The sequence below is a fragment of the Radiomyces spectabilis genome, assembly GCF_025331425.1.
Source record: "Radiomyces spectabilis strain NRRL 2753 chromosome Unknown BYT42scaffold_12, whole genome shotgun sequence".
Taxonomy (NCBI): domain Eukaryota; kingdom Fungi; phylum Mucoromycota; class Mucoromycetes; order Mucorales; family Radiomycetaceae; genus Radiomyces; species Radiomyces spectabilis.
The window spans coordinates 365664-377029 of record NW_026251937.1 but is presented as its reverse complement, the minus strand read 5'-3'; the positions used below and the strand labels follow the sequence as shown (position 1 = coordinate 377029).

General features: G+C 45.2%; 4 protein-coding genes across 4 annotated transcripts; 2 read left to right on the top strand and 2 right to left on the bottom strand.

The window, feature by feature from the left end:
- Positions 1 to 438: 438 nt before the first annotated feature.
- On the top strand, positions 439 to 1602 carry BYT42DRAFT_88709 (uncharacterized protein). The gene is made up of 3 exons (XM_051572883.1): positions 439 to 959; positions 1031 to 1282; positions 1353 to 1602. The coding sequence occupies exons 1-2, from the start codon at positions 560 to 562 to the stop codon at positions 1252 to 1254; spliced, it is 624 nt and encodes a 207-aa protein (XP_051420018.1). The 5' UTR covers positions 439 to 559; the 3' UTR covers positions 1255 to 1282; positions 1353 to 1602.
- On the bottom strand, positions 1503 to 3565 carry BYT42DRAFT_502423 (uncharacterized protein; the record flags this gene model as incomplete). The annotated part of the gene is made up of 7 exons (XM_051564828.1): positions 1503 to 2204; positions 2264 to 2354; positions 2442 to 2476; positions 2643 to 2691; positions 2879 to 3039; positions 3110 to 3254; positions 3312 to 3565. 7 exons carry the CDS (start codon positions 3563 to 3565, stop codon positions 1503 to 1505), a joined length of 1437 nt encoding a protein of 478 aa, XP_051420017.1.
- Positions 3566 to 4078: 513 nt separating this feature from the next.
- Positions 4079 to 9260, bottom strand: BYT42DRAFT_548707 (WD40-repeat-containing domain protein; the record flags this gene model as incomplete). Its single annotated transcript, XM_051566027.1, has 9 exons — positions 4079 to 6972; positions 7119 to 7313; positions 7376 to 7688; positions 7776 to 8052; positions 8123 to 8193; positions 8279 to 8470; positions 8556 to 8732; positions 8804 to 8941; positions 9192 to 9260. 9 exons carry the CDS (start codon positions 9258 to 9260, stop codon positions 4079 to 4081), a joined length of 4326 nt encoding a protein of 1441 aa, XP_051420016.1.
- Positions 9261 to 9479: 219 nt separating this feature from the next.
- On the top strand, positions 9480 to 11183 carry BYT42DRAFT_582392 (uncharacterized protein). Its single transcript, XM_051569682.1, has 7 exons — positions 9480 to 10086; positions 10160 to 10227; positions 10293 to 10380; positions 10444 to 10507; positions 10569 to 10703; positions 10771 to 10879; positions 10951 to 11183. Exons 1-7 carry the CDS (start codon positions 9980 to 9982, stop codon positions 11079 to 11081), a joined length of 702 nt encoding a protein of 233 aa, XP_051420015.1. The 5' UTR covers positions 9480 to 9979; the 3' UTR covers positions 11082 to 11183.
- Positions 11184 to 11366: the final 183 nt, after the last annotated feature.

Sequence of the window (11366 nt, the reverse complement as noted above, 5' to 3'; positions counted from 1 at the left end):
TACAATGATAGTGAGGGTTTATCAAGCAAACAGAAAGAGACAGAGAAAATCAAAAGAAAAAAGATAAGATTGAAGACCAAAATATATGGTTTTCCATGGATGAAACAATAGTCATCCCAGTGATGCATGAATTCATAGATCGAAGCACGCCTGCTTATGTATTATTCGATTCATTGAAAATTGAAAGAGAATGAAAGGACATATACAGTATAACTGACAAAAAAAACAAATTGAATGATGCTACAGAAGAACGCCAGTCGTATCATCAACCACTTTTCTTCAAAAAGAGCTCTACTCACATTTTTATTCGAAAGACGACGATGCTCTGTTTGACCACAACTGGTGCAAACGGCATCTTGCTGCTAATTGTTTCGCCTATTATCGTGAAAGTGGGCAGCGAGGCATGGTTGAAAGATAAAAAAAAAGGTTTAACAGGTCCTGATAACTTGGTGTAGATCATGTGATTTACAAAATCGCTGATTTCCCAAAGATTCTATTTTTCGCTGGTTGACAAAAGGTGACAAAAGGAGACATCACACATTAACGAAAGCAACTTGTCATGGTCCCTTCCAGAGCCCCGAGCTCTAATTCACTTCCAACGCACGAACGTAACTTGAAAGCTTACGAGAAATTTGCACAAAAATACGGAGTTTGTCCAGCCTTTCCAATCACAGTGCCTAAATTGCTCAAGTTCATCAAAATCAAGAGTCAGACCAACAGCTATCGTTCCGTACAATGGTTAATGACCGGACTTCAGCTACATCCAACCCACAGTCCCAGCTGGTTTAACGATGTGGGTCATCATGCTTCGGTGTTAGAACTCCTTGCAGACATTCGACGCACGGAACAACAGTTGGGCGCTCCTCGTTCGAGGAAAACGCTTGGCGCCAATACAACCATGGCACCGAGTTGGGCAAATGGCCACGCATGTCACGTTGTGCAAGGACCTAAAGCCAAAGGTATTATATGCTTCTGCTTTTTGATTCAATTATTACGCTTGGTTGCCGATTCAATTTTTTTTTCTTATTAGGATTTGTCGTCTGCGACAGTGCCTCGCCTCCCGACCTGAAGACGATCAAACCTTCCACCACCGTGTCACCTTTACGGCGTTCACGGAAACTGACGGGAGCTACTCTTCTGACCAAACCGGTTGTGGATCTGTCTCCTTCTAATAGCACGGAACCAATAGGTCTCAAGACACAACGTGTGCGATTCCCGAAAACCACCACCGTATCTATTGTTCTTGAACCCTAATCAAGGACTTCTCTGTACATTTATACCAGTAACTTTCCATTTAATTTTTTCTTTTTATCAACGACCTATTGTGTCCTTCGAAATTTACAAATTTACAGCTATCCATTTATGCCCCTGTGTAACTCGCCACGAATTGATCGACAGCTGGAGGCATGATTCTGTATTGTCCCTCAAGTACATGTTCCGATCGCATCAGTAACGCTTTGTAGTTTTCGTACAGTTGCGGCAGGTCCTTTCAAATCCGCATTTCATGTTAGCAACGTATCCCAAAATCTATTTAACCATTGCTTTTTTCTTCTTACCTTGTCATCTTTGCGCCCCTGAATAAATATTTGGTCTGCCCAATCAGCGATCGTCGCCACTTGTTCACCCAACGGCACCAGGTTCTTGGGATCGTTGAAATATTCTCCCAGTAACCACGACATATTCAGATGGACTTTGCTGTCCCATGCCACGGCTTGCAGTAAAAACTCTTCCACCACCATTCGCCGCCATCGACGATCCGCCACACATTCTAACAGATGTCGTTTCGCCAATATGTTGACCAAGGTTCGGAAGAAGCTCAGGTACGTCTCTACATGCATGATATTGATAGCGGATGTGTCGTCTTGCGTAGGCAATGTTTCAAGAATGAATGGCAAACAACGTCCCAAGATGGCCACATCGCCTTCGTATGTGCGGTCCAACACGTAATGCACAAAAATTTTTCGCGCCGTTTCGCTCTTTTTCAAAAGCGCACGGACCACTTCGGCGTCCTTGTCCTCCATCACCCCCATATTGGCGTCGTCTTCTTCCACAATAATAGCACACATCGCGTTCCAGAATTTGTCTTTGAGATCTCGATCCATCTTTGGGATTTTGGACTTGGTGGCAATGGCATCTGGCGCATGCTCAGCCAGATTCAGCAGTTTTGCATTGTAATTGATGGATTCTTCCAGATTACCGGGAGCCTACCATTTTTTTAAGACATCTCTTCGATTCCAGCCATCTAATCAATTGCAACACTTACGCCTTCATCCACACTATTGCGAAGCCATTTCACAATGCAGACGGATAAAAAGTTGGCAATGACCGGATCCATTAGCACCATTGCATAATCACTAAATTCGGCCCGTGAGACACATGGTTTCATTTTGTCGCCAAGCAAGTGATTCCACATACCCATACAGAGGTTGTCCATTCCGTACATCATCAAAGCATTCTTTGATTTTTCCAATAATGGCTTCATCCATATTTTGATTGCGAACACATGTATCCAAAGACCAGATTAAGCGATGACACTGATCGAGTTCGTAGATCTACAAGCCATGATACAAGATGATGTTACAACTTTGGGCGGGCTGATTCGCATCTTCAATGCAACGTTTATGGATTTTTACCTCTGCAACATCCTGTTCATGGAACTTCATCAGAATATCCACTCGTAACGAACACAGACTGGGATAAGGCGTATTGACAAAGACGTCACGAATCATATCCAGGAACATGAGGTAGAGTTTCGGATCACCGCCGATAATTTGTAGTAATTTAGCAACCAAAGGATGTGAACGTCTAAAATAGAGAAAAAAATAGAGCGTCAGTATACAAGCGACCCGTTCAAAAAGATCGGCTGTGCTGTAGTTACCTGATTTCGATGACTTCTTGGTAGCTGTCCGGCTTCAAATTCATGGCGAGGGCTTGTAACGTGTCGTCATGATGATATTCATTTAAAATGCTCATCATCTGCTGCTGGAAGAAACCTTCATCTTGTTTCCAAATACGTTGTTTGATGTTCAAAGGGCATTGCTAATAATTCGTTTTCCATCAATTAAAACTGTCATATTCATTTTCCAGAGAAAGTATTATTTATACGGACCTCGAACACGGTGAGATTGGCTTTGAGTTGTTCGAGTGTATCGTCAGTAATATGTTTTTCGAATTTCTCCATAAGTGCCATTGGGATAGGTTGCATGGCGGGGTTGTTGATGTAAGGGAAGGTACGGTCAAAGATATCATAAAAGCTAATCGTACGTGAGTAAGCAAGGATTTAGAGGTTATGTTGAATCGGCCACACTCACTGTTCAAGAGCAAAGCTAGGATCGCGTATTCTCGCTACAACGGCATTATGAAGGATAGCAAGACATTTTGCGTGGATCTCTCGACGACTGTAGCCGCATAAATCCAGCAAAGGATATATCGCTTCGATACCAGGAAGATCTAGACCGTAATCTCGCTGAATGCCACGAATGGCTTCCAAAGGATCCCCCGATTGCGATAAAAGGCCCTTGATTTCTTCGTCTGCAGGTCCAATTAGAATCTTTTTCTCACTCATTTTGCGGATACCAGATCTGTGCTTGTGCAAACAGGTGGAGAGCCTTTTTTTCTTTTTTGGCTCTCCCCTTTTTTTCATCACCGCCTCGAAGCCGAATTTCAAGTCACAGTTGCCCAATTCGGGTTTGCAAGGTCATATGATTAACACTCCGCAATCATAGTCGACACAGTTGATCGAAAAAAAGCATAGCCAAATTTAGCCGATGATCTCGAATATTTTCTCATATGGTCATGCTAATGATAGCTGGTTGCAGCACAAATTTGGTCTTTTTAATGACGAGCCTCAGGATATTGTCACAATCGTTCTATATATCCCTGTTATAGAAGCTTTCTAATATATATTTTGTGTTGCTGGGTAGGATTTGTTATGGAGTGGTTTATTAACTTAGACTTGAACTATTTCGTAGCGCTAATAGCCAATGCAGTGCATATTGAAGAAAAAAAGTGCTGAAATGTATCATAGAATGAAAAAAAGAGGGAGAGAAAAAAAAAGGTATATACTAACGGAAATAAGTTAGCGATTATGTAGAGACAATTGGCTTTCTACCATGGAGATGAGTCGTGCAGAATAGGCATCCAGCATATTGGTGGTTTTGATCTCTTCCGCAGTAAGCAGTTTCTCTGGTCTAATCACTTTGGCCATTTTTTGCGTAATTTCAGCCACTTTCCTTTCAATAGATTCTATCAGTTTTTCATCCTTAGATTCGGCCGGACCGCTCAATAAGTTGCTGTAGAAATCAAGCACGCTGTCCAGTAAGATAGCTGCACCGTCAAGATCCGAGAGAATGGCTTTGGCTTGATCATCCTTGGGTCCTTCTTGGGGGGACTTTGGCTCATCGATGGGTGAGACTTTGGTTTCATCTTTTATCTCTGTCGATGTCGACGTTGGGTTGGTGGGGTTGGGTTCATCGGCACAGGATCGCGGATGACTGGTGATAGGTGGTATAATGGGTATCGTAGGAATCATCAATCGGTTCGCTGGGTCGTCCAGTAACCCTTGTGCGATATCGTCAAATTGATCAAGAGCCGCATCCAAAGGCACCTTGGAGGAGCTCTTACGCTCTCCCAAGGAAGATAAGAAACGTGCAGTAAAACTTTGTCGTTTTCTCGCCTTTTCCAACTTTTTCTGCAATTCTCGTAGAGCCAATGTATCTTTACACGTTTTGTCCAGCTCACATTGGGACGATAACTGATCCGCATCATGATGTCCGCCACTGTCACCTTTGCCGTCGCTGAATGGATGATTTCTGCGCAATGGCAGCGTCATGGAGGTAGTCCGACTCAACGAAGTCATTATGCGAGGCGCGTTTCTTGATGATATGGATTCAATGATGGCTTCATCCTCATTGGAATCACTTTCCTGTTCTTCTATTGCAGCGTCAACCAACCCGTCGGCCTCCAGTTCACATGCAGGCGATTTGCGCCCGTACATCGTGTTATCGCCCTCGCCCTCGCCCTCGCCCTCGCCACTCTCCGTCCCGATCGTGACTTCCTCGTTATGCGTTGACACTTCAAAAGGCGCTCCAATCTGATCTTGCTCAGGAGGCGACGTGATGAAAATAATTTCTTCTTCTTCATCATCAGCATCCAGTTCATCCGCATCCTCATCTTCGTTTTCCGCTTCGGCCTCGGCCGGATCGTCATCCTCTTCGTCACGATCTCGTTCTTCGTCTCGATCATCTTCATGTTCGGTCGCCGAGTTCTTGGAAGAATCAGAGGTACTTTGTTGTTCCACTTTGGGTGCAGTTAAAACGGGCATGCTCAGCTTTTTTACCACCGGTTTTTTGGACGGAAGAGGGATTTCAGGCGATTTTACTGAACTGCGACCGCTGTCCGTTACTTCGGAGGAGTCTCCTGACAGATCCGAACCCGAGTCGCTCGCTCTTCGCTGAAGAGGTGATAATACACGTTTTGGTGTGGGATCCTCTGGTTGCGTTAACCGAAAACGACCTTCTCTGGAAGGTTCACCTGAGGAGGAAGAAGAAGAATGGTCTTTTCGATACAACGCATCCCGTGACATTTGTCGACGAGTCGCTGGATGGAGTCGAGATGGAGGAGGAGGTCGAGAGGTCAGGTATGTTGTTGTTGCTGTTGCGCCTCCCATTCGACTGTTGGGTGGTGAATGGAATGTGGATGGAATGGACAAACGTTCGCGGCCCGAGGTTGGAATGCCGTTGTAAAGTCGTTCGAGTTTTCCTTGTTTATCAGGCGTCTTTCGTCCGCTCAGATTGCCTGCAGAATCCTTTCTCGAAGTGATGGGATTGCCCCTGTTCTGAGTCGGTTTTATAGGAGGATCCGCAAATGTGATTCTTGTTTGTGAAGATGGCGCTGTCCCTGCAGAAACCGGCAATGAAGGACTGGTCACCCCATCGGGTGATTGAACGACCGGTGGTGAACTGTCCGGACGATTGGGGGCTTGCTGTGGCAATCCATTGACGTTACTGCCTTCATGACGATTACGACGCTGTCCAAACCGTTTGTAAAGGTCATCGTATTTGTGCTCGGCGGGAGAGACGGAAGAAAATGTTTTGCGTTCGCCTTGTCGGATCATCTGTGACAGACTAGGGGTCGGGCGAATCATGGCCGCTGTAGACACGCGTCGCAACCGTGGTTTGCCTGCTCCGCCAAACAGCATGGCACGCTTGTCATCCGGCAGTCCTTCATCGGATTTCATGTAAACTTTGTCCGTCACTGCTCCCAAGGCTGCCGCTTGCTTTAGTTTGAATTCACGCTCATTGGCCCGCGCTTTGGATCGCGCCACAATGTCTTGACCGACTTTCCAAACAAAGACGGTGCCGTCCGAGCAAGTACTGAGGATACGCAGGTCGTCCGTGGCGGTTCGAATGAATTTCACGCAAGTGATCAGTTCGGCGTGCGCACAAGCCTTTTCGATGCAGGTACTGTTGGTGAGATCAAATAACCGCAGACATCGGTCAGAACCGCTTGTCACGGCAAAGGTCCCGGAAAACGGGTCAATGTCGATGTTAATTAGACTGCCTCCTGAATTTTCTGACGACGTGCTTTTGGCGATCTCTTCGGGAGTTTCGGGTTTACAGGTTCGGAACGGTTTGCCGGATTCCACGTTGAAAAGGTACAGCCGACGTTCGCCCGTCACCGTCGCAATATACCGAGCGTGCAGATCCAATGCCATGTCGAATACCGTGCTCCGCCCAGAGTAATTATGATACGTAGTGTAAGGGGAAGAGGGTGGCTTTACGGCCCGGGATCGAAATATCACCCCTTTATCCGCACCGCAGCTAATTAGCTTTTCGGCTCCGTTGGCAAATCTGACGGCCGTGATGGAAGACGAATGGTCATCCAAACTTTGCACCAGTTGAAAATCCGTGCTTACATCAAAGATATGGATGAATCGATCTCGACTTGCAGTAGCAATAAGATGAGGTATATCTAACCCAAGTTGAATTTATCGACTGGAGAAATCAGATTATGCTCAAAAAAGATGCTCTGATGGGCGACACCCATTTGCTAACAATACGTATGACAAACCGGTGCGGCATCGAGTCATTTTGCCACAATAAAAACATGCGACTTACCCGGTTGATCAAGATTGGTAATGTCAATGGACAAGATTTCCGAGTCATGCGCTTCTTGATATGTGATCTGATCCCAAGTATCTGTGTGATGAACGCGAAGATTGCCATTCCGATCGCCGGTGGCCAGAAGCTGTCCGTCGTTGCTCATTTTGAGGGACCGAATACCGAAATCAGGATACTGATCCTCCGCGAGTTCTAGCCCATCAATTACATTCTGCTTTTTAAAGTGATGGACCCCTTTCTGACTCGGCACCTACCGACATCGCGTTTCAATTTAGCAAACTCGGCGGCGTCCGGATCAACGTACAACATCTTGATAAGCTCGCGTGAATAGATATTTTTTCGATGGAGAGGCGCACTGTTTGTATTGCTCGAGGTTGGGCTGGGTTTATCGATGGCAGGAGGGGACAACGGAGAGCTGGAGTGGGAAGCAAATGGCGATAATGAAGAAGAGGAAGCCACCATCGATGGCTGATCCAAGTTCCAGAAACGCACCGTACCGTCGCTGGAATAGGTAGCAAACGAAAAAGGGGGTATCTGAGAGGTGCCATGCGTTATCATGGGGCATGGCTATATTTTTGGAAATAATACATAGAGATCATGGATCAGTTCATGTGTAAAACGAAAAAAGGTTCCATATCGCTATAATTAAGGTACCTCCACGCCCCAGATACAGTCACTGTGCGAAATGAAGCTGCGGTATTTTCCAATCTTTTTCAGTTCTTTGACATCCCATACGTACAAACTACGATCGGAATAAACCACGGTGATCTTTCCGGTTCGTTCGTCCAAGGCAACAGCAAAGGCATCTGGATAATGAGTGGTTTTATCGGATCGAATCATGTCGGGTGAACTGATCGCGCTAATATCCACACCTAATGGATGCGGTTTCGGAAGCATGCCACAGTATTTCAATGTCAAGGGTTCGAATAACCTTATGAAAAGGCATATTAGACGGAGGGTCGTTGGCATTCAGATGTGATTCACGGCAAATCAAAACTCACCTGATGATGCCTTCTGCACATGCGCATACGATATAGGTCGACGTCACGGAAATAGAGTAAGCTGATTTTACCTGTGATATAGACATCCGTTTTCCTTCAAGATTTAGCTTCCCTCGGTTTCCATTCCTTCGTCATTTGATTGGACGACATTATTACCTGCAAATCCACCCATTTATCAATCACTCGGCCCTCTTTAAACATGCATAGAATCCCATTGTCGGTCAAAAAGTAAACGCGTTCGGATTTGCCTCGATCACAACCAACATCCACAAAATTGCTTTCTCTTAGAGCGCCGAGAATCCCGGATCTTCCGTCAAGCACTTGTGTTTCCCTTGATGCCAAATTGCCCTAAGCCCACGTGAGCAAGACAAATGATAATGCGTACACTCTTAAAAGTTGACAAGAGACGTCCTTTTTGCTGGAGCCCACTTACTCGCTTGGGGAGGCGTCCACGTGCATCCAAATACCAAAACTTGACATGCCGAAGACCTGCAGTGACAAAGTAGGTGCCGTCTTGGGAGAATGACAATGCGTTGACTTTGCTCGTGACTTTATTGCCAGCTAATTTGATACCTTTTCGCCAATGCCATACGTAGAGATATCCATCATGCTATACAACCCAATAAAAAAATCATTAATTCATTCTACTCTGGGAGCCCAGTAAAAAACCGACGGTTTTACCTGAAACCCGATGGAGACCAGATATCGCATATTTGGTGCAAAAGCCAGCGATAGGATACCAAATTTATGAGCTCGACATTCGTGCATCAGCTGTTTTTCTTTGACATTCCAGATTAAAATACGAGGTTGGTGGCCCATCTACGACAAGAAAACAAAAAGGGCATTCAGATTTAACCGTTGTCACAGATGAGTAGGACCAAAACATTCATTCTTTCACAGTCATGGCAACAGAAGAAAAAAAGAGGTACCTCGCCTGCGGCCAGATAATTACCGTCTGGCGAAAATGCGAGGCAGCTAATGGGTTTTGCGCGAGCGCTTGCTGATGATGTTCTCTTGTCGTCTGCCTCTCGAGGGGAAGGGATGGTGGGTGTGATGAAATCATTGGTACCTGATCCCAAAGGCGAGACAAGCAACGGTTGTCCCACATGATTTCCATGGGAGGGGGCGTTGGTTGCATTATTGGCGACAGTGGCTGGAGATGAATTATGCGGTGGATAAAGAAATCCCACTTGCTTGTTGCGTTTGTGATTATATAGTACAATGACAGCTCCGGCCGCATAAGCGATCAGATCTTGCGATTCGGCTGTCGCCAATATATTAGACGAAGCTGTCGTCAGACCCAGCACACGCTCTAATTTTAACTAACATATTTTTTTCACATCAGCAAACCGATCTGCCGGAAAATGACAAATGTGGAAAATAATAAAAAAAACATCCACCCCTGGTTTTTCTTTTTCCTTTCTTTTCATCCCAATTTGAGCGTGCGTCTATTTCTCTTCGTGCACTGCTATCTTTGTCTTTTCTTATGAAGCGTTTCACGAGGATGAAGGAAGAAAAAAAAAGAAGAAAAAGGCGATGTTACGAGCATATATTTACGTTGGATAAAGGTCGAGACGGGTCCTTTGGTTTCCTGCGAAGGCCCGGTCCGGCGGGATGGTTTGACGTGGGGTTGGCATTGGCAAAGTTGAGTTGATGAGGCAATAATGCCGTGGATTGAGATGGCGGCGGAGCAACACTTCCGGAATTAACTGGAAAATGAGGCTCCATGAAAAAAAACAACAGTGAGCGAAAATGAGAGTGGATAAAAGAAGAAAAAAGAGACGGTGAGACGGGTGGTCAAAGTTGCATACAGGGAAGCTGTAAGAACAGTCACCTTTCCCTTTTGGTGCCCCTTCCATGTTTGTCTGGCTCTTTTCCCAACTGAGTGCAGAAATTTTTCCACCTTGTTCTCCGCGTCTTCTTTCTTCTATGCACCCATTGACCTTCATTTTTATACTTGCAAAGTAACGCACCCAAACACCGTTGATGCTTCTTGCAACCCTCCATTGACCTCCCATTAACCGTTGTTTTCTATAGCATATTTGTGAGCATCGCATATGCTGCAAAACTCCAAGGCGCTATTACGACCAATGGTATCCTTACAGGTATTTTGACCCGCCTTTCCTTTTTCCTCCTTATTGGCCCGTCCTTAAACATCCTATTGCAACAGATTTAGACAAATTAAACTCGGCTACTCGGGTCATCTTGAACGGAGGCCAGTATTCTGCATTTCTTCGACGGGACGGTCAATTTTCACTGTAAGCGTCTCAAGCAAACCTCATCACCAAACGAATCGATTAGACTCAGTCGTCATCATGTAGAGATCACGTCGCTCCCGGCTCTTATTTATTGGAAGTGCAAAATATCGACTATGTATTTCCTCGGGTAAAATTGCGTTCCCTATTGATTTTTAATTTGAATCATCTCCACTGACACGGTTTGTTAGTTACGCGTGGACGTGAGTGACGATAACTCTATCAAAGCCGCATTTACAGGCATCGGTGTGGGATGGGATAATACGGGCTATTCGGTGAATCATCCATTTGATTTAAAAGCAAAATCCAAGGCTGAGTATTTCATGGTAATTCAATATGGATTCAATGGGATGCGAAAAGGCGTAGCAAAAGTGCTGACGGATCTGTCTGTAGGAGCGACAAGCTTTCAACGTGTTGGGCATGTTCAAAAACCCCATGTTCTTGATGCTCGGTGTGAGTGGTGTCATCATGTTTGCTATGCCAAAGCTGATGGCCAATATGGGTGAGTGTGCTTCATCAAAAGCGTAATTGGGGTGAAACAGGACGAAATTTACACAACGCATGGCTTGTTAGATCCTGAAACCATGAAGGAAATGGCTCAATCGCAATCCGATGCGCAAAAGATGCTCTCCGATATGCCCAACCTTTCAAAGATGTTTGGTGCAAGTCCAAATCCGAGTCAAGATAAACCCTCCCGAACATAAACCGTGTTCAAAAATCCCATTAGCAGTCCTCATTCTCGTTCAACGAACAAGTCACCGTAAAAATACAGATACAGTTCATTTTGCTTTTTTTTTTTTTGTTTTCGTTCGCCTGCTGTCACTTATCAACATAAGTATTATGTATCAGCACCCACCAATGGAAGGCGTTGCGTTATACCACTGCATGGCTGTGTTGCCATATCTCTACATATTGTGATCCGGGCAATCGGAGTAAGGAGCTTGTTCATCGTCATATTCTCGAGCGCTTCATTGTTCTCGGGGAATTTG

Coding starts and splice junctions, on each gene's coding strand:
- BYT42DRAFT_582392 (XM_051569682.1), top strand. CDS start 9,980: ATGTTTGTCTGGCTCTTTTCCCAACTGAGTGCAGAAATTTTTCCACCT. Junction 10,228..10,292: donor GACCAATGGTATCCTTACAG/GTATTTTGACCC, acceptor CTATTGCAACAG/ATTTAGACAAATTAAACTCG. Junction 10,704..10,770: donor CCAAGGCTGAGTATTTCATG/GTAATTCAATAT, acceptor ATCTGTCTGTAG/GAGCGACAAGCTTTCAACGT.
- BYT42DRAFT_88709 (XM_051572883.1), top strand. CDS start 560: ATGGTCCCTTCCAGAGCCCCGAGCTCTAATTCACTTCCAACGCACGAA. Junction 960..1,030: donor GCAAGGACCTAAAGCCAAAG/GTATTATATGCT, acceptor TTTTCTTATTAG/GATTTGTCGTCTGCGACAGT.